The following is a 22,598-nucleotide window of genomic DNA, read 5'->3' as shown; positions in this document are numbered from 1 at the left end:
AGTCAACTTAAAATAAAAAAGCAAATTTCACTAAAAATATTAAATTAATTGTGTCATAGACTAAATAATTTAGGAGATTTTACATGATTTATTCAAGTAGATTCCATTAAAGAAATCCAACATTAAAAACTACTCAAAAATATTATGTGTAATATTGTTACCATAATTTTTTTTAAGTAAACAGCACATAACATTTTTTATAGTTACAGCTTCCACCAGACCGCCTTCCGTATTCAAATTACAGAAAAAAATGAAACTGGAATTGCGTCAGTTAAGCTTTTTCTGTAAGTTGAAGGCGTAGGACGTAGCGTAAGCTTTTTGAACTGCAAGTGTTTTACACTTTCTTTGTAAGTAGAATATGGAAGGCGGTCTGGCGGAAAATAGATATTTTACTTCATAACTTGTTAAATATGGATTTTTTTTTTTTTTTTACACAAATGCATCTCATACTCGTTGATCCCGCTCACTACCATTATAAAGCTTGGATGCATCAGGATATTTATTAAAAGAGCTCCGATTCATTCCAAATCATACTTTACATTCAGCATCTACCCACAGAACATCAGGTTAATAGAGTACCTCAGGGATGACGTATTTTTGTAGGCCAACCCGGAAGTTAGCGGCGCACGGGATCCCTCGATCGAAAGCCTATGCATTTTTCCCATAGACTTTTGGAAAATCGCAAAAAATAAGCTCTGTGTTTAACAAAGGGTTATGACACTTACACGTTACAATCTTTACAAGTTAACACAACATTTATACATTTTGAAGCCTAAATAAAGTTGTCAGATATAAAAAGCTAACAGTAGGCTATAAACGGACTACAGCACACCATGGTCGCGGATCAACGTCACCACCACCAAGTTTCCTCAAACTTTATTTAAAAAACAACTTTATTTAAAAACATGCTCGCTGATTATGATCTGCGCTGTGTATGAATACTTATCCACTTTTTCATGAGAAATGCTGTCCAAATGTCCTGTTTGTCATGATGATGTCTAAAGTCCCCGCCAAAGGAAGTAGTCCCTTTTAGCAATTTGTTAGCAACCGCCGTTTTTAAGACACAATAAAGGTTTAAAAAAAAAAAAAAAAATCACAAGCGGGTTATAACTGGTGTGTTTTATTTCATAGATCAAAACGTGAAAATGTTTAGAGGCTTTGTTAACCACAGACCTTATTTCAGGCGATTTAGCAAAAACCCATTCAAAAAACCCATAGACTTAAGGCCGATGGAACCAGAAGTCCTAAAATGCTAACTCGCTTCCGGGTTTTGCCTAAGAAAACACGTCGTCCCTGAGGTACTCTATAGAACAGTTTATCGCTAATCAGCGCTGCTAATACAAGCTCTTGAAACTCCGCCCTCTTCGTAAGAGCAGCAGCTCATTTGCATTTAAAGGGACACACACAAAAATTGAGCGTTTTTGCTCACCCTCAAAAAGTGACAAATTTAACATGCTATAATAAATTATCTGTGGGGTATTTTGAGCTAAAAGTTCACATACACACTCTGGGAACATCAGAGACTTATTTTACATCTTGTAAAAGTGGCATTATATGACCCCTTTAAGCAATTTAATGGCTTTATCTATCAGTGTTCAGTAAAACTTTCTCTCAGAGGCCACACTATCAATATTTTGTGGAGAAACTTACCTCTAGCTGCTTATAAACTACATCTGGGAGTTCCTGTTCATAAGTCTTCAGCAGATCAATGGTGTGCTGCAGAGGCTTAAACATCTCATCTGTAATGCTCTGCCGCTCTTTTACCGCCATCAGGTAACCCATGATCTCCTTCAGACCGTTATAGTCTCCCTCCTCCACTTTCTTACCAAAACCAGTCTCAGTCACTCTGATGAACTCTTCCAGGTCAGATAGACTAAAAATCACACGACACATAGATAAAAAAAAGTATTAGGCAAAGTATTTTGTATCTTCACTTGGCTCTGATTAGCATATTTGTCATGGAATTAGCTACTTAGAGCTTTTACCTGTTCGTTACATGATCAATAAGATGCTTTTTGAACATCGAGCTCCACTTTTTGATGACATTGAGCAGGGCACATTTAAAGGCATGTGCGTCAACCCTCATCCATCCCTCAAACACATGGATGGGATCCAATCTCAGCACTTCCTCGTACAATCGTTCATACGAGTCCACCTGCTCACGGAAAAGTTCCAGAGTCGGAGGGTTTTCTGGGACCTCATGTTCTGCGTGGGCCTCGATCTCTTCACTTGTGAGGATGTGACCGTAAAGCAAGAACTGCCGCATGAACTCTGTTCTGTCATCCACGTAGAGGTAGGCGTAGTGTTCGAGGGTGTCACGGTACTCAAGGCACTTTTCCATGATTTTCTTCACACGCTCCATCAGCAGACGCCTCATTTCCATCAAATCTGCCATGTCCTCCATATCAGCCTGAAAGTACAAGATGACTATGTAAATATACCTGATTCTAAATAACATGAAAACAAAATTGACTACATTTGTTTTAATACGCGTTTCTGATTTCACTGTGAATGAGTCAGATAAAAAAAAAGAAAAAAAAAAAGTAACCCAGCAAACAGGGAACTTTATCAGAACTTTAGTAAACATTCTAGCAAGGTTCTCACAAAATTATGAACAAACATCCTTCCAGTAACATTAATAGAATGTTCGTTCAAAATTATCTGTTCTTTAATAATGTATTCAAAACGTTAGCACAAAAACATCATTTATACATCATTCGTGGAACATTTTTCTAAAACGTTTTAGTTGGATGTTCGTTTATTGTTTTTTAAATGTTACTACTTGTTTCAGAATGTTCAGAGAACATTCAAAAGTAACGCTTTTATAATGTTTGTAGAATGAATGATAAAATGGAATGTTCCCTATGTTCACATAACCATAGAAAAAAACCTTTAACTTTCATTTTAAGCTGACATCATAGACCCTTCTTACTTTTTAACCCTTCCCCTCCAATCTTTTCATGTAAAATGAATTAGACACCTTTCACAATGACTTTAAAGAAGATAATAAAGGATCTTTGCGTTTATTCAAGGGATTATCATGGCTAAACCTAGATAAAGTGATCTGACTGTTTGGCGTCAGTACCTGATAGTGTGGGAAACCAATGTGCTCAGATAATCGTGGCATAAGAGTGGAGATCCTAAAGACATCATTGATGAGACTCTCCACCAGATCATAGAAGCCACCTGAAGCAGCAAACTCCAAAGATGGACGAAATACAATCTCAGGAGCCTGCAGACATAACCGGACCTCGAAGAGTGGGTCTAAACCAGCCTTCTGGTCTGTATCAGGGGATTGATGTGCAATTGTTTTAGTGCAGAATAATCAATCTGCAATGGTAGTAACGTCTAGGGAAACCCCTATAATTACTTTTAGTGAGGCTTTAAAAAAGAATAAAAAAAGCACACCTGTGTTTTCTATGAAGAACTTGAGGGAGCTCTCAATAGCATCAAAGAAACCATCGATGAGCATTTCATCAACGTATTCCACATAAATCCTCCACTGTGCAGATGACGGGTCTGCTTTAAAAAGTGACAAATTGTCCTGAAACAAAATAACAACAAAGAAAATCTCAACAGAAATGTCTAATGAATTGTTCTTTTAACATGCATCATTTTGTCAGTTGTTATTTGATGGGATTCCTACTGGCTTTTGTCATTGCATACTTTCAGTAACAGATGGATCTTGGCTCCTGAGGCACGGATATGGCCGTAAGTTTTCTCCAGACGCTCTGTCTTATCGTCCAGGTTTAAGAGAGTATCTTTCTTCCCCTCCTTCCTTTCAAAGACTGGGGTAGTCCAGCTCTTCATGATAGTCTGGATCTCCTCAACATTGTCCTTAGTCCTCTGTAGGCGTTGCTCCAAGTCATGTACCATCTCACGTACGTCCTGGATGTATTCCCAAATTTCTAACACATTAGAAAAATAGACCTTTTAGTTGGAGTATTATAAATCAAAAGAGTGGATTTTCATGTCATTCCAAACCTGACAATATGGACATTTGCAAAGGTAATTTTGTGGTTTGCTCACTTGCATTGTACTCTTTAGCATGAACATTCTGCTAAACATCTGCTTTTGTGCTTGTCGAAAGAAAAACAAAATCATACAGGTTTGGAACATGACAGTGAACTATTTCTATAACAAATTACAAAAAAAGCACGATTAAGAAACAAGACTTAAACATACGCTTTATTTCTGAACGTATAAAAAATAAGAATACTAAATATAATAAACCTCAATCATTAAATAAAAACACAAACTGATAAAAGTTGTTTGATCAGACCTCTATGGTAATAAGTGCTGTGAATAACAAAAACAAAAAGATTTGTGTGAAATATTTTATGGAAAATGGTTCCGATCCCTATTACCTGGCAGATAATCCTGTGCAACAAAACTTAGTTTTGACTGAAGGAAGCTGATGTTTAGCCAGAAAACTCTTAGGCAGATTTGGGTGTTCATGATGATTGCATCACACTAACAGCTGTAGTGGACCTCAATAGATCTAACAGTGTACATTCAATAGCTCTACCTTGGCTTGTCCAGCAGAGGTTCTCCTCAGCTTCTTTGAGCTTGGCATCGATATCTGTCAGCTGGCTCTGGATCAGTGGCATCTCTACCTCTAACACAGTACTCATTACTTTGTTGTACCAGTTGGTTATGAGCTCCAGACTTGTCACATACTGCCAAAGCATATCCCTTTTGGAATAAATGTCAGCAGCTATATCTGGTATGACTTCAGCCTGTCTGGCCTCCAGGTACTTCACCTCCCGCAGCACTGATGCCAGCTACAGGACAAGATAAGAGTCACATTCAATACTGGAAGTGGCCCATGGATAACAATATTACCATACTGTGCACAAGCGTGTATAAAGAGACCTGTGGGCTGAAGTTGACATAGATGAGTTTTGTGCCGCACTCTCGAGTTATCAGCGGCTTTTGGAGATTAAACTGTGACGTCTCAGCCACAGAGCTAGTCCAGAAGTCATATAGTTTAGAGGAGTATCTGGTAAAAAGGCAGTAAGACAATTAATTAATGTCACGTAATTTTTTGATGTATGCCAAAATTAAGGATTTCAATGAATAGTTGCTCTTCATTCATCAAATGTGGGTGGTGCTTTATTCTGCCAAGATGCACAAAAGACAAAGAATGAGTATGAGTAATCCATCGCAACTTGTGTGTAATGTTTTAAATAAAGCTACACAAATTTAAGCTGGTATTTTCAAATAATCTCTCCCTCTACAGTATCTCTCAAATCCCAGCAGCGTTGGAGGGAAATATAATCAGTAAATAATGGCATGAACTTAAGTATGTTATGTATAAGTATGTATAGTGCAAATCTGTATATAGATCACTTTTATGATGCATAGTTTTCCTTGTTGGAACTTGACAGTATAAATCACCATCTGCCTTCGCCGTTGTCATGAATACGGCTCCTGCGGCTCCTCCTCCCGGCCGCCGGAGGGAGCTATCAGTTTTGAGCTACTTCCCTCTGGACTACATTACCCATAGGCCCTCGTTCCTGGGACTGATTGCGCACACCTGCACTGCATCACACTCACACTATTTAAGACGCACACACGCATCCATACACTGCGAAGTCTTGATTTGCCCCGGTGATCACTACTGAGCGTTTTCTTGTGGACTGTTACCCTGTTATTGTTTGGACTGTTTATCTCCTGTGAACCTCTGCCGCCTGCCCTGAACCTTGCTTGTTTCCTGGATTGTGTTTGCCTGCCGCCTGCCCTGAACTCTGCCTGTTGTAAGACCTTGAATCTCTGCCACCTGTCTCGACCTAAGCCTGTCCCCGTTTACGCTACTGTCTTGCCCTTGTCTGCTTTGTGCTTTGTTGTTACAATAAAGAAACTGCAAATGGATCCTCACGCCGTTGGCCCATCATTACAGCTGTCTGGAAAAGAGCAGCACAGACATTCTCTCAAACGTCTGCTTTTGCCTTCTTTTTTGACTGAGGCCTATTTATTTTAACAACGGTGGCTCATAGTGGTCTATATATTGGATACATAAAAATTGTTCTTCTGGGTTTAGAGCAGGGGTGTCCAACCCTGCTCCTGGAGAGCTACCGTCCTGCAGACTTTAGTTCCAACCCTGCTCCAACACACCTGTCTGTAATTATCAAGCGACCCTGACAAAGCCACTGGAAGGCAAGCCTGCAACCTTTAGCCCAAAAAGTGTAACGGCTGATGCTAATGCTCCACCTCTGGCGGTACGCAGGGAAGGAGACCAGAGGGTGTTTTTTGAATGGATGTCAATGGATGAGAGGCTTCACTATGCTGATTAAACCGCTTTTGTGGGGAAATAGCTAATCATTTAATTAATCGACAGCCTGTTCGCTAATCTTCAGCATGTTTTACACTAAACAATACTTTCGTTGGGAACTATATGTAGATTTTAGCTTGATAAAAATGTATTTTTTTTAAGAGACGGCAGACTAGGGAATGTTGCGACTGATGTCACTGCCATTACAAAATAGGCTGAGAGGTGCCGCACATGATTAAGTTAGCCGTTACGCTTTCTCCAATGGTAAGAGATACAGACCCTCTTATCTCCCTATAATATACAATCTCTGACCCTGAACACCTTGATTAGCTGGTTCAGGTGTGTTTGATTGGGTTGGAGCTGAAATCTGCAGGATGGTAGCTCTCCAGGAGCAGGGTTGGACACCCCTGGTTTAGAGTATCAACTGGGACACACAATAAAAATAAACAAGATTGGTAACAGGAATTTAAGATTAATTGGACAAAAACAGACATTCAAAATATCGTCTCGGTTACGTATGTAACCCTCGTTCCCTGAAGAAGGGAACAGAGATGTACGTCAGTATTGACCGACGAATTGGGATATCGCTAGAGAGCTGTATCCGCTTCGAGTAAACTAAAACAAGCCAATGGAATTGGCGTGCGATATTTGCATAATGCGCACCACCCCCATCAGGTGGTATAAATAGGGAAGCAGATGCAATCGCACTCTGTTTTTCGCTGAGGAGACAACCTTGAGTCCACACTACAGTGAGGGCACAGGAACTGTGGCGACGGGACGTACGTCTCTGTTCCCTCCTTCAGGGAACGTGGGTTACATACATAACCGAGACGTTCCCTGAAGGACGGAATGGAGATGTACGTCAGTAGTGACCGACGAATTGGGATCCCAAATAAAACGCCACAGTTACAGACCCCTTCCAGCGCCCAGCGCAAGCTTTAGCCAGAAGGGGGCGAGCTTACACTGAGAGAGTCTACTGCTGTTCCGCAAGACCCACTACAGTAAGACTTAGACAACACTGGGGAAGCAAACCCGTAGGGGACGCTGCGGAGGCCACAACCTACCCTGCGGGGGAGGAATTTACGTGGAGATACACATATGGACTGGCTGTGCGCAGTACGCATATGGAGTCCTTGGGACGGCTCCAGCCTAAGCATAGGGAGAACTCATCTGACAGGTGACAGCAGAGCTGGCTCTGCTAAGGGAAAGACACGGGCTCACCGTGGGGAGTTGACCGTGGACAATACACATATGGGACCACTCACGTGGAGGGGTCACGACATATGGAACCCAGCCAAACATCAACGTCGGTGACGGACGTTTGGCCTGGCATCAGACACTCCGCAATGTCCGAGCCGCAAGGGGAGGCTGAGGAACTCGACAGGGTTCGCCAAGCGGGGAACTCCACTGGAGTAACGGATGCACGTATCCGGCCCAGGGGGCGGGAGTGGCATTGCAAGCCGACACTAGAACGGGCTCTTTGCGTCTACCGGCTGCTGGAAGCGAGTACATGGGAAGATACCGGTTCCACACGAAGGCTATAGGATCTAGCGAACGTGTTGGGTGTCGCCCAGCCCGCAGCTCTACAGATATCTGTCAGCGAGGCGCCGTGCACCCAGTGGAGTGGGCTCTCAACCCGAGCGGGCAAGGCACGCCTTGGGACTGATAAGTCAAGGCGATGGCGTCCACTATCCAGTGGGCCATCCTTTGCTTGGAGACAACCTTTCCCTTCTGCTGGCCTCCGTAACAGACAAAGAGCTGATCTGAGGTCCTAAAGCTTTGTGTTCTATCCACGTACAGGCGCAGAGCGCGGACGGGATAGAGCAAAGCCAGGGCTGGGTCTGCCTCCTCTGAAGGCAGCGCTTGCCGGTTCACTACCTGATCTCTGAAGGGAGTGGTAGGAACCTTGGGCACATATCCAGGCCGGGGTCTCAGGATGATGTGAGAGTCACCGGGCCCGAATTCCAGGCACGATTCGTCGACCAAAAATGTGTGCACGTCCCCTACCCTCTTCACCGAGGCCAATGCAACCAGGAGGACGGTCTTAAGGGACAGTACTTTTAACTCCACTGACTGCAAAGGCTCAAAGGGATGACCCCAGAGAGATGCAAGAACCAGGGAGAGATCCCAAGATGGCATAGAGTAAGGGCGAGGCGGATTTAGTCTCCTCGCCCCCCTCAGGAACCTGACGATCAGGTCGTGCTTCCCCAACGACTTACCTTCAACTGCATCGTGATGTGCGGCAATGGCGGCAACATACACCTTGAGGGTGGAGGGAGACAGCCTTCGCTCCAAGCCCTCTTGCAGGAAGGAAAGCACCGACCTGACCGAACATGATCGGGGTCCTCTCGGCGAGAGGAACACCATTCGACGAACAGGTTCCACTTCAACGCATAGAGGTTCCTAGTTGAAGGAGCTCTAGCGGAAGTGATAGTGTCTACAACCGACTGGGGGAGATCACTTAGAACCTCCACGTCCCTTCCAGGGACCACACTTGGAGTTTCCACAGGTCGGGACGCGGGTACCAGAGGGTGCCCCGTCTCTGACTCAGAAGGTCCTTCCTCAGAGGAATTGGCCAGGGAGGTGCTGTCGCAAGGAGCGTCAGATCCGAAAACCAGGTCCGAGTGGGCCAATATGGAGGCATTAGCAAGACCTGCTCCTCATCCTCCCTGACTTTGCACAGGAGCTGTGCGAGAAGGCTCACTGGGGGAAACGCATATTTGCGTAGGCGCCGGGGCCAGCTGTGTGCCAGAGCATCCGTGCCGAGAGTGCCCTCGGTCAGGGAATAGAGCAACTGGCAGTGGGCAGTGTCCGGGGAGGCAAACAGATCTATCTGTGCAGCCCCGAAGCACTGCCAAATCAGCTGGACCGCCTGGGGATGGAGTCTCCATTCGCCCGGAAGCAGAGGCTGCTGTGAGAGCTCATCGGCTGCACGGTTGAGCACGCCTGAGACATGAATGGCAGGGGCGACTTAGCAGGGGCGGAGGACGACGCAGGCGGGCGCCCTCGGCGACGAGCATGCTGAGGCTGTGCAGCCGGCGGTGGGGTGGAGGCAGCAGCGGACCGCCTGGGCAAGACGTGTTTAATGGCCTCAGCCTGCTTCTGTGCCACCGAGAACTGCTGGGCAAAGCTCTTGACCGCGTCGAAGAATAGGCCAACCTGAGACACGGGGGAGTCCAGGAACCGATATTTATCGGTCTCCCTCATGTCAGCCAGGGTCAGCCAAAGGTGGCGCTGCTTGACTACAAAAGTAGCCATCGCCTGACCAACAGAACGTGCCGTCACTTTCATCGCCCGGAGGGCGAGGTCAGTGGCGGCACGCAGCTCCCCCAGCAGCTGTTGGTCAAGACCACCCTGGGGCATAGCCATGAGTGCTTTTGCCTGGTAAACCTGCAAAAGGGCCATGGCATGCAGGGCAGAGGCAGCCTGTCCACAGGCTCTGTAAGCTTTCTCCGTCAAACCTGAGGAGAATTTACAGGCCCGGGATGGGAGACGCGGTTCACCACGCCAGCCGGCAGCCATTGGACACAGCTGCATCGCAACGGACCGCTCGACTGGGGGGATCCCAGCGTACCCCTTGGCCTCTCCGTCATCCAGGGTGGTGAAGGCGGAAGAGGGGCCAGGCCTGGCACGAACGCTATAGGGCGCTCTCCAGGACTTGGTCACCTCCTCATGCACTTCCGGAAAGAATGGCACTGGGGCGGGACGCTGAGGACCAGCGCGGGCCACCCCGAGAAACCAGTCAACCAACCGGCGGCCCGGGAAAGCATAGCCGTCAGCTCGGGATCGGCCTCGGGCAACGCTACGGTCCCAGAGGGAAGTAACGCAGCTGAGTCTTCATCTCCCGAGGACTCTTGCTCACCATCCGATGCCGCAATCGACATCTGATCATCCGCAGGTGCGCCGAAGGAAACGACGATCCAACGGCAGCACCACAGGCTGCAGTGTTGTAGAGGGGGCAGGGGCCCGCGGAGCGGCGCTCGGCGGGGAAGCCCTGACCGTGATCCTCAGATCACCCTGCCTACACAGCGATGCGCCGTCACTCCGGCCGGGGCCAGAGAAAACGGCAGCACGGGGCATAGAGGAGGGGACCCCCGTTCCCTGAGAACCAAGGAACGAGAGTCTAGATCTCAACACTGAGATAGTCATGTTCCTGCAGTGAGAACATGAACTATCCACAAAAGCTGCTTCAGCATGCTGAACGCCCAGACATGTGATGCAGCGATAGTGACCATCAGCGGGAACCAGGGAACGACCGCATCCAGTAACGCACAGACGAAATGACATCTTGAAAAAGACGCAGGGTTCGTCTGTGAAGCTCCTTTAGAAGGGGAATCAGCTGTGATCTCGTGCCGAAGCACACAGGGATCAGTCGCGATGTGATCGGGTACACCACTCCCCGATCACAAAGCAGGGAACCGGCCCAAATCGCAACCGTCAAAGACAGGTAGGAAATATGCTGTAAAAACAGCAGTTGACAGCACACAAGCTCAGGCTCCTCTGCAGCTCGCGACCTCGCTGTAAAGTGCCATGACACCAACACAAGACCACTGAAAATCTCTTCACAGGCTTGTAGGAGTTTTACCAAACAGGAACACTACGGTTGGCTCCGAAGCGAAAGACAAAGTGCGATTGCATCTGCTTCCCTATTTGTACCACCTGACAGGGGCGGTGCGCATTATCCAAATATCGCACGCCAATTCCATTGGCTTGTTTTAGTTTACTCGAAGCGGATAGGGCTCTCTAGCGATATCCCAATTTGTCTGTCACTACTGATGTACGTCGAACGTGACCGACTGAAAGCAAACAAAATATTTATGTAAACTCTTTATATATATATATTATATATATATATATATATATATATATATATATATAAAAGCACATGAAACTGACTAAACTTGATGTGTTTTTCCGAGCTGACGCAGGCGTTCATTCTGCTGCATTGATCGCCTCAGAATTTGCGTCCGCAAGCGGTCCGTGGGTGTGGCCGCATTAGTGGATAATGAGCTGAGCCGCAAACTACTGACATGTCTCTCTTTTCATATAGATTACATAAACAGAGAATATTTGTTTTCAATTTGACTGACATGATTTAAAACCTGACATTTCAACGTTTCTTTAGACATAAGTCTCATTTTTGTACATTACAGTTCATTTTCTGAGAACTATCAGATTGGACTTCATTCAGAGAGAGACTGCGGCTCGCGCATCATGTTAGTTTTCTTTATTTTGCAAAAAGCACAACATTTTGTTTTTACTCTGAGTGTACACAAATAAAAGACGACATTTCACAGAGTAGAATGATATATAACTCTTAACTGATATGTCCAAAATTGACAGAGTATTTTTAGTCTCTTTCACACTGATAAGAAAAAAACCGAGGTGGTATTGCCGGCGCGACTGCCGACTCCAGGGTGTTAAAAGGAATAATAGTAGTTAATAGTCTCTTATTGGCCTGTTTAGCTGAGCCATCTACAGTGGGTACGGAAAGTATTCAGACCCCCTTAAATTTTTCACTCTTTGTTATATTGCAGCCATTTGCTAAAATCATTTAAGTTCATTTTTTTTCCTCATTAATGTACATACACGCACCCCATATTGACAGAAAAAAACAGAATTGTTGACATTTTTGCAGATTTATTAAAAAAGAAAAACTGAAATATCACATGGTCCTAAGTATTCAGACCCTTTGCTGTGACACATATATTTAACTCAGGTGCTGTCCATTTCTTCTGATCATCCTTGAGATGGTTCTACACCTTCATTTGAGTCCAGCTGTGTTTGATTATACTGATTGGACTTGATTAGGAAAGCCACACACACCTGTCTATATAAGACCTTACAGCTCACAGTGCATGTCAGAGCAAATGAGAATCATGAGGTTAAAGGAACTGTCTGAAGAGCTCAGAGACAGAATTGTGGCAAGGCACAGATCTGGCCAAGGTTACAAAAAAATTTCTGCTGCACTTAAGGTTCCTAAGAGCACAGTGGCCTCCATAATCCTTAAATGGAAGACGTTTGGGACGACCAGAACCCTTCCTAGAGCTGGCCGTCCGGCCAAACTGAGCTATCGGGGGAGAAGAGCCTTGGTGAGAGAGGTAAAGAAGAACCCAAAGATCACTGTGGCTGAGCTCCAGAGATGCAGTCAGGAGATGGGAGAAAGTTGTAGAAAGTCAACCATCACTGCAGCCCTCCACCAGTCGGGGCTTTATGGCAGAGTGGCCAGACGGAAGCCTCTCCTCAGTGCAAGACACATGAAAGCCCGCATGGAGGACTCCAAGATGGTGAGAAATAAGATTCTCTGGTCTGATGAGACCAAGATAGAACTTTTTGGCCTTAATTCTAAGCAGTATGTGTGGAGAAAACCAGGCACTGCTCATCACCTGTCCAATACAGTCCCAACAGTGAAGCATGGTGGTGGCAGCATCATGCTGTGGGGGTGTTTTTCAGCTGCAGGGACAGGACGACTGGTTGCAATCGAGGGAAAGATGAATGCGGCCAAGTACAGGGATATCCTGGACGAAAACCTTCTCCAGAGTGCTCAGGACCTCAGACTGGGCCGAAGGTTTACCTTCCAACAAGACAATAACCCTAAGCACACAGCTAAAATAACGAAGGAGTGGCTTCACAACAACTCCGTGACTGTTCTTGAATGGCCCAGCCAGAGCCCTGACTTAAACCCAATTGAGCATCTCTGGAGAGACCTAAAAATGGCTGTCCACCAACGTTTACCATCCAACCTGACAGAACTGGAGAGGATCTGTAAGGAGGAATGGCAGAGGATCCCCAAATCCAGGTGTGAAAAACTTGATGCATCTTTCCCAAAAAGACTCATGGCTGTATTAGATCAAAAGGGTGCTTCTACTAAATACTGAGCAAAGGGTCTGAATACTTAGGACCATGTGATATTTCAGTTTTTCTTTTTTAATAAATCTGCAAAAATGTCAACAATTCTGTGTTTTTCTGTCAATGTGGGGTGCTGTGTGTACATTAATGAGGAAAAAAAAATTAACTTAAATGATTTTAGCAAATGGCTGCAATATAACAAAGAGTGAAAAATTTAAGGGGGTCTGAATACTTTCCGTACCCACTGTATATAACAAACAATACAAGCCCTGAAAATGTATAAAAGAACACATTATACAGGCAATTCATATTTAATGGTATTAGATGATTAGTTAATTGCATTTGATAAATTATACTTTTAATTTGCAATGGGTTTGTAAAAGCTGTTTTTATGCATGTTTGGCATGAGTTTTTGTTGCATTTACACTGTAAATGACTAGCAGGCGTCACCAGCACGTGGTGTTTCGAACACTTCAAAACAGTGAATAATTTTGTGAAGCAATTGGTTCAATTGATTTAAAGCTTTTTTTATACATCCATATGTTCCCCGTGTTTGTCCCTGGACATGTGATATACTTCCTGTTTCCTGTTTAATCAGCCATCTTTGTAGTTTTTCATGTTGATTAGTCTTTATTGTTCCCAGGTGTGTCTTGTTAGCCTATTAGCCCCCTGTGTATATATAGCCCTTGGGTTTCCACTCATGTACTGTATATAATATAAACTGACCGTTTGAATAGCTCCATCAGCTCATCATATTTTTGGATCACCTCCTTTCCGTCCACAGAATCCATACATCTATCATAACACAAACAAAGTAGTTGTTTAATGAAGAAAACAAATTGTTGAGTGATTCCCAATCAAGCCTTCTCAACAAACACAAAGCATAAGATATTTACGGGTGGTTGATGAATCTGAAGTTATTGTAAGGGATCTGTATGCGTTCCTGCAAGTCCTGGACAAATCTCAAGCCTCCAGCAACCAAAGGCATGTTCTTGTAGACAGGAGAGTAACCTGGAAGACCAATAAACAGTTAAAATCGCAAGATAACAACAAACATCCCAGTGATGTTACTTGTTGATAATGAAGATGAAGACCAAACCCTGGGTTTCCTCTTTCTGCATCTGCTGTTTGAAGATCATCTTGCAACATTCCAATTCCTCATCAAACATTTTGATCAGCCTTGGATATCTAGTCTGAGCATCGGCTGCTATCAGGGGTCGTTCCAACAGTCTGCCAAACATATCCAAAACCTGCCAAGCAGAGACTCTATGAAACGGTGTTGTGTTTTTTGCATTGAAAAAAGTTGAGAGAAGAAAAACACTAAACACAAATGCTTTCCACCAACTACTTCCAAAGACATACTTTTTAATATTATGGTTCACTGCACTATCAAATGCAAAAATCAAATATGCAAGTAATGAAAATATGTTCCAGGATGGAATGTTCTGCTCATTGCAAGAACAACTCAAAAATAAAAAAGACCCTAAAGCATGTTTTCTTCTCCTGCAGGGTACAAACTGAGCTCTGTTAAAGATCTTGCGTCTGTGGAGATTTGTGTGCATTCCAGTCTTAAAATTCAGGCAGCGTTCCTGATTGGGACTTGTTAATACGCAGGTCTCTATAACTCAGACAGTTTCAATGTTTTTTCTGTCTTTAATATGTATAATGTCCCAAGTCAGGAGCATGTGTGCAGCTCCACACCAAAAAATTGCTTTCGCAATTCTAACATTATTGTATTTATTTATTGATAGTGTTGCCCACCTTGAATGCGTGCTCCAATCCAGAAGCGTCATCAAAAGCATGACCACAGATTGCACCCAATTGCCGGTCGATATTGTCCACCATGAGCTGGAACTTCATTATATCTGCTTCAAACTCCTACAAACAAGCACCCTTTATTTGAGGAACGTCAACCTGTCATCTGTTTTGTTGCGTGTTGTTGGAGAAATTGCCCACTTACCAAATTACTAACATCAAGGCAGTCATACGGCTTCTCTGAGAAAGTTTTGTAGTCCTCTAAGAAGATTTTATGTAAGTGCTGGACTCTCTGGCTGAGAGATTTTCCTTGAATCCCTCCAAACAGGACCTTCTCTAGCTTCATCATATCAACTACAGTCAGCAGGAGAGTCTAGACAATAACAATGAAAAAGAACCAGACAACATTGTCTTCACATAATATCACTTTTTTTTTTTTTTTTTACATAATTCCATATACCGTAGTTACCCGGAATGCCTGTATAATTTCAGGTTTAGGGCCCAAGCATACTCTATGCAATATGGGAACATGCAAGTACATAAAAAATGTCTCTCCGCTTACTTCGATTGTTCTCAGTCTCTTTATGAAGTGATCCAGCCCAACAAACACCATGAGGGGGGAGAAATCCCATGGCTTAATCGGGTACTCAGTCCTCTGGTACTGACTCAGGTTGGCCCTTCTGTCCTCGTATGTGCTCCTAAAATGTGTCAGCACATCTAGAGCAGTCTGCACTCGCAGGAGGCTCTCCTGCACTTCACCTTTCAGGATGTCATCTGGGTTCAGAAAACCCCGGGCCTGACAAACAACACTCTGAGGTAAGTAAAGAGCTGACACTTTACAATAAGGTCCCATTAGTTAATGCACTAACTAAAATTACCTAACAATGAATAATAAATTTGTTACAGCATTTATTAATCTTTGTTAACGTTGGTTATAAAAACACAACTGTTCATTTTTAGTTAATTTTAGCTCAGTGGCCAGTTGCATATACTTAGTCACCATGCTTAGTTACTGTGTCTTAAAGTCCCCCTGTAGTCAGTAAATGTATCCCTTAAAACTAATCTTTGATCACTAAAATTACATATTTAAATGTTTTTTTCCTGTGAAAAAATTTCTTAATGTCTTAAAATAGCTTGAATGTTACACGGATCTATGAATTAGCCCCGCCTCCACTCACTCGCGCGAGCTCAGATGAGATCAACTCGGTCAACTTACTGAGGTAATCACTGCACAATGGTATCGCTTTTTACAAAGTCGGACACATAACGGTAATTAATATGATTAGCATTTTGCTTGACTACGTTATATAACAGCTAATAATGTGTTGCTAATGTTACACAAACCATGTTCGCATTCACGAGTCAGACAGCTGCCTTCTAATAATCAGTATCCTTAGAAACGCTTTGAACAACTCAGAACGTCAGTGAAGAAAGGCATATAGTTCATCATAACATCGTACTATACATCATACATCCGCCATATTGCTAAATCTACCCGATTTTTTATATCAACAGAAAAAAACTACCGGGATAAACTTCTTTTGAGACTCCCTTGTGCGGTCAGTTAATGATATGCTAAAGCCCGCCGGCACGTTGACGTGATTGGTTACAAGGTAGTTTGTGACGTCAGAAACACCAGTGATTTTGTTTACTGCAGTTTTAAAGAGAAAATACTCAGCAATGGTGTTGACTTATGAATTTGCACATGGTTTGTCTTAAAGCATGTTAAAAACACCAGATAGACATATGAACAACATTAAAAACTTGATTTTCACTTTAAGAACTAGTTTGACCAACTAGCAGTTTGCCAAGGAGTATTCAATAATCCCCCCCCCCCCCCCCCCCCCCCCCCCCCCCAATTTCATGCCAGTGGTACAATATGACTTGTGTGCTATATTACACATCTTTCAGAATTATCAGCTAAATAAAAAAAAATAAAAAAATCGGGGATTGCAATATGACATTGGGTATATTGAGTAAATACAGACAGAATTTCAGAAAATCTCCACAACACATAAACAGATGACAACAATAACATTTAATTGTTATACACTCTCAGAAAAAGCACAAAAGCTGTCACTGCGACGGAACCCTTTCAAAAGGTACTAACATGTACCATTTAGGTACTAATGTGTTTCTTTATGGTTTAATATGCACCCTTTATAGGGGTAAATAAGGTACATAGGTGAACCATTTGAAAGGGTACTGCCCCATTGACAGATTTTGTACCTTTTAATAAAGCATTACTTCATTAGAATACCTGCTGGATGAGGAGGTTGCAGATCGTCTGTAAAAGCACTATGACTCGGGCTGGTTTGTTGTAGTATTTGGAGTTTGCCCAAATCAGACACACTGTGTGCATGAGAGCAAGAATCTTTCCCTTCACCTCACTGAAGTCTGCATTCTCCAGATCTTCTAAACGTCTCTCCATTGGCTTGAGGTAGACATTGATATCTTTCGCCTCATTTAGAGCTTGATAAACACAATACAAAATCCAATGAAGATTCATAGCTTTCATAGAATTAAAGAGGACCTATTATGCCCTTTTTTTGTTGTTGTTTTTGGGCTCTACTAGAATAAATTTTCATGCTTGAATGTTCATTATTTTCCCCATATCTGATATTGTTGGAGCTCCTCTCTTTCCAGTCTATTTAGTTCTTGTCTCTATGAAGCCCGTCCTTCTGAAAAGCACAATGTGCTCTGATTGGTCGACTAGACCAATGTGTTGTGATTGGTCAAGCGCCTCTAGCGTGTTTGGGGAAATGTCCCACCCCTTACCATAACTGAGTTTCAACACACTACTAACTAACTCAACCAGGCCCCGCCCCTTTATTTAGCGTATGAATTATTTCGATGAGGAATATTGTGTCGTGTTTGTTCCCGGAAGAAAACTCAAGACTACAATGGAGGCATTTCAGGGAGTTCAGAAACAGTGCACACTGATATAGAGAATAACTCATGCTGGAGGCACTTTGGAACTTTGCAGAGCTTTCTCATGCTCAAACAGCAACATTACACACTAAAGAAAGATAAACATCACGTTTAAAGGCAGAAACTAATGGGGGGTTTTTTGTGCACTACTCCATACCTTCTGCAACATCCTGGAGCATTTTTGCAAAAGCAGGATAATAACTGCTGTCTATTGCATCCAAATGCTCAGCCAATGTGACCAATTTAGGTGCCTGGAGCTGGCTGTGTATACCCTGAAGATCAGCAAACCTGCAACACAACAAAGTGGACAAACAAGCTTGAAGGACTTTTCTAGGCAACATTAGAGTGAGTGAAATCCCAGTGTAGTGTGTCACACTAACCTGTTCTTCCAAAAGCTCAGCTCTGCATGTGGAGTTGGGTTTTTGCCCTCAAGTAACAGGTCTGACGAGTCCTTCTTCAGGACCTTATAGACCAGATTAGTCCAGTCAATCACAACCGTCTCCATAGAATAAATAAGGCTTCGATCTACGCGAGGCAAACTGCAAAAATCATACCAATGAAAATGCAAATGAAATATTTCAGACAAAAAAAGCATGTTTATTAAAATCCCATCATTTTAAGAAGCCACCTCTTCTCAACTTGCTCAAGCTGCTCCAATCCTTGAGGCAAAGGAAGGTAAGTTTTGTCTTTGACTTTTGCAGCCATGACAAACACTTCGTTTTTAAAATCGTGGACATGTCGCATGAGGTCCTGAGAAACAACATGAGGAACGTCCCGGAGGTTCCTTGGATTAGACAGAAGTGGTTCCACAAGCTAAAAATAAAGAAAATGAAATTAGACAATGTTGTTCCCAAAACATTAGCATAAAAACATTATTTATACAAACCCGATTCCAAAAAAGTTGGGACACTGTACAAATTGTGAATAAAAAAGGAATGCAATAATTTACAAATCTTATAAACTTATATTTTATTCAGAATAGAATATAGATAACATATCAAATGTTGAAAGTGAGACATTTTGAAATGTCATGCCAAATATTGACACATTTTGGATTTCATGAGAGCTACAAGTTCTTTTTGGAAAACTGGGACGCCATGTCATCCAGACTAAAGAGGACAAGGACAACCCAAGTTGTTATCAGCGCTCAGTTCAGAAGCCTGCATCTCTGATGGTATGGGGTTGCATGAGTGCGTGTGGCATGGGCAGCTTACACATCTGGAAAGGCACCATCAATGCTGAAAGGTATATCCAAGTTCTAGAACAACATATGCTCCCATCCAGACGTCGTCTTTTTCAGGGAAGACCTTGCATTTTCCAACATGACAATGCCAGACCACATACTGCATCAATTACAACATCATGGCTGCATAGAAGAAGGATCCGGGTACTGAAATGGCCAGCCTGCAGTCCAGATCTTTCACCCATAGAAAACATTTGGCGCATCATAAAGAGGAAGATGCGACAAAGAAGACCTAAGACAGTTGAGCAACTAGAAGCCTGTATTAGACAACATTCCTATTCCTAAACTTGAGCAACTTGTCTCCTCAGTCCCCAGACATTTGCAGACTGTTATAAAAAGAAGAGGGGATGCCACACAGTGGTAAACATGGCCTTGTCCCAACTTTTTTGAGATGTGTTGATGCCATGAAATTTAAAATCAACTTATTTTTCCCTTAAAATGATACATTTTCTCAGTTTAAACATTTGATATGTCATCTATGTTGTATTCTGAATAAAATATTGAAATTTGAAACTTCCACATCATTGCATTCCTTTTTTATTCACAATTTGTTCAGTGTCCCAACTTTTTTGGAATCGGGTTTGTACATCGTTCATGGAACATTTTTTCCTGAAACTTTTTTTTTTTTTTTTTTTTTTTTTTAATGTTACTACTTTTTTTCAGAACGTTTGGAGAATAAGCAAAAGTAACGTTTCCATAACGTTTACAAAATGATACAATGAAATGTTTGTATAACAAACAAAAAGACTATTTAAAACATTTTTTTTATTTATTTTTTTTTTTAAATGAACATCCAGAGAACATTCAGAAATAACATAACTTCATGGGAACTTTAGCAAAACGTTTTTATAACACATTTGTTAGCTGGGTAGTTTTGTCTGCTGTAACCTGTGATTTTGCACATTGGCCAACTTCTCATTACATAAAGTTATGTAAAAATTTACAGCCTGTAGATCTTCATCATTCTGAGTAGAAGTTTGAGATGCCATGACAGTGACTTCTATCAAACTATGAGGGCAGAGAAGTTAATAAAAAAAAAAAAAACATTGCAGAAAAAGTGAATCTGATAGCACTAATTTGTAATTAAAAAAAAAAAAGGGTAATGAATGACAACCTAATGTGCACATATACTAATACATCCACATGTATCCACATCCATCATTGCAATGAACTGTAGAAGAGAAGAGCTCTAATGTTACATTTTAAACTCAATTAACGTTATTATACCATCAAGTACACTTTCTTCTACAAGTCATGACAATCAAGGAGCAACATTCATTATATGTATGGGTAAAGAGAAATAGGCATTTGTTTATATGTTGTGTGAAATTCATTTGCTTATTTGGTTTCAATCGATTGTAGTTAAATATAAGCTCTGTGTCCTGAATTATCCTGCAACTTATTCTACTGGGTAAATGAACTCAAAAACGGTCCAAGACTGATGCAAACGAATAGGTGAACTGATTCGTTCAGACAATTCTGTGTACTGGTTTGACCGATTCTTTGATAAGAACCGAGTCAAAGGAATCATTCGTTGCTAAGAACATCGTTGCTCTTCTGTGGCAAAACATATTTGCCAGCGGTCAGATTTCAGATTAAACGTTTTCAATTAAAGAATTCAAATCTTTTGTCAACTTTTGCCAGCTCGTTCTCTTTCATTTTGGCGATGAATTTGTAACTGACCGACTAACTGGATCTGCTTTAAACAGCTGTCTCCACAGCAACCCAGTGTGTACATGGGTCAGTCTGCTGTTGCTATGACAGGGATAAACCGTCAGTTTATTAATTTAAATGTACAAAATTAAAGAAAAAAACATTTTAGTACACAATTAATTATTCTGAATTATCATGCAACTTATTCTACTGGGTAAAGTTAAATGAACTCAAAAACGGTGAAAACTAATACGTGAACTGATTCTTTCAGACAGGTCTGCGTACTAGTTTGACCGATTCTTTGATAAGAACCGTCTCAAATGAAGCATTCTTGGCTAGAGGACATCACTAACTTACTCCTGATTCTAAACAGCTATCAGAGAAAACACGACTGGTTTGCTGAATGAAAGAAAATAAAACTCAATAATTAATAAAACAGCTGTTACTTTCAAAAAGATGTGGCTCACGATACGTGTAGTAAACATTGTTGCAGTTTGTAGTTGCAGTTTGTGTTAAATACTGTATTTGATAGCTACAATTGCTCTCATAGTTGCTTTGGTTGTATTTATAAATGTTACGTTATTTATATAACTCACAAATGGCTTTACAATCATTTTGAAAATCTGATTAAATTATTCATTAAAAAGTTAGCCAATCGTGCATCGCGAACTCGACTCACATTTTCCATAACCACCGAGAGCTGCTCCAAAGGACAAAGACGGGATTTCCCCCAAATTGCCGGTACATTTGTTTTTTTCATTTTTCTTGATGGACAGCGCAGTTTTGCCCCGCTTGACAAAACAAACCGATTTGTTCTGACTGGACTGACTTGATCTGCTTTAAACCGCTGTCTCCATCGCAACCCAACCAACACTGCAGTGTTTACATGGGTCAGCCTGCTGTTGCTATGAGAGACAAACCGTCAGTTTATTCATTTAAATGTATAAATGTAAACAAATAGACCCTTTTCACAGAATGTGATGACGCATTTTAACATCAGCATCGTAAATCCTGCAAAAAAAATTATATTTTCATGTACATGTATGTATGTACATGTATAACACTATACTTCGTATTATTTTACCTTTGCATCAAATTACAAAAATTAGTTAACGGTGCTGTGATGGTGTTTCTATATGGGGATAGAATTGTTGCATTATTCCAAATAGATTGAGATTCATAAATGTAAAGAGATTTACAAAAATTAATCAAATTCATAAATAAATAGATTAACATCCACAAATAAATGTAAAGTGTTTCAATAAATTACTAAAATTCACAAATAAATAAAATGAGATTTGCAAATAAAATAAAAAAATTTATATTAATATATATATATATATATATATATATATATATATCTGTTTTTATACAAACACAACTCTGCCTGACATTCATTCGTGGATTGTTTCCTGTTAGTCTCAGACATCACGCCCACGGACTGTTGGCTGAATGTCTGATGCATATGGCACACTTAACTGGAAACATTTTCGAAGTCGTCATCTGGTTGGTTGAATTCTACAGGATGTCCGGGAGACTTGTGTGTCGCGTTCTATAACGGTCCACCTGGAAACAAATGTCGTGACGCCAAACCCCCTCGCGGAAGAAGAACGCCATCATGTTTACAAAAGTGAGAATGAGCACTTACCAGGATAAACTAATTGCTGGATTTTCAAAAGTATGTGAAGTTTGCGGCTCCATTGTTGCAGTAAACTTGCACAACTTTGTTGAATTAATAATTTATTAGATGCACGCCGGTCTGTTATTGTAGGGACATTGACTTTACATTTTCATGCCCCTAAACATGACGCGGAACAAAACGAACTGTGATTGGTTGCGTTACATGTCAGTCAAACGTGCTCTTGGGCAGTGCTTGGCCAATGAAAGCTGCGA

The 22,598-nt window shown here is 42.0% G+C and overlaps 1 protein-coding gene across 1 annotated transcript in view; it reads right to left on the bottom strand.

The window, feature by feature from the left end:
- LOC127502450 (dynein axonemal heavy chain 9-like) overlaps window positions 1–21,529 on the bottom strand; it is a 113,810-nt gene extending 92,281 nt beyond the window's left edge. Inside the window, exons 1-18 of the mRNA XM_051875382.1 lie at window positions 21,385–21,529; window positions 18,438–18,622; window positions 18,190–18,348; window positions 17,967–18,097; window positions 17,139–17,350; window positions 15,441–15,674; window positions 15,084–15,251; window positions 14,885–15,001; window positions 14,223–14,373; window positions 14,020–14,134; window positions 13,850–13,918; window positions 4,876–5,002; window positions 4,529–4,784; window positions 3,667–3,908; window positions 3,409–3,544; window positions 3,086–3,282; window positions 1,986–2,410; window positions 1,651–1,873 (exon numbers count right to left, since the gene is read on the bottom strand). Of these exons, the coding sequence (XP_051731342.1) occupies window positions 1,651–1,873; window positions 1,986–2,410; window positions 3,086–3,282; window positions 3,409–3,544; window positions 3,667–3,908; window positions 4,529–4,784; window positions 4,876–5,002; window positions 13,850–13,918; window positions 14,020–14,134; window positions 14,223–14,373; window positions 14,885–15,001; window positions 15,084–15,251; window positions 15,441–15,674; window positions 17,139–17,350; window positions 17,967–18,097; window positions 18,190–18,348; window positions 18,438–18,622; window positions 21,385–21,465 (3,228 nt within the window). The 5' untranslated portion in view covers window positions 21,466–21,529. The remainder of the gene's footprint in view (window positions 1–1,650; window positions 1,874–1,985; window positions 2,411–3,085; window positions 3,283–3,408; window positions 3,545–3,666; window positions 3,909–4,528; window positions 4,785–4,875; window positions 5,003–13,849; window positions 13,919–14,019; window positions 14,135–14,222; window positions 14,374–14,884; window positions 15,002–15,083; window positions 15,252–15,440; window positions 15,675–17,138; window positions 17,351–17,966; window positions 18,098–18,189; window positions 18,349–18,437; window positions 18,623–21,384) is intronic.
- Between the last annotated feature and the right edge of the window lie 1,069 nt (window positions 21,530–22,598).

Source organism: Ctenopharyngodon idella, chromosome 20 (assembly GCF_019924925.1).
Source record: "Ctenopharyngodon idella isolate HZGC_01 chromosome 20, HZGC01, whole genome shotgun sequence".
Classification (NCBI taxonomy): Eukaryota; Metazoa; Chordata; class Actinopteri; order Cypriniformes; family Xenocyprididae; genus Ctenopharyngodon; species Ctenopharyngodon idella.
Note: the sequence above shows the minus strand (reverse complement) of the source record. Positions and strands in the feature narration are given on the sequence as shown.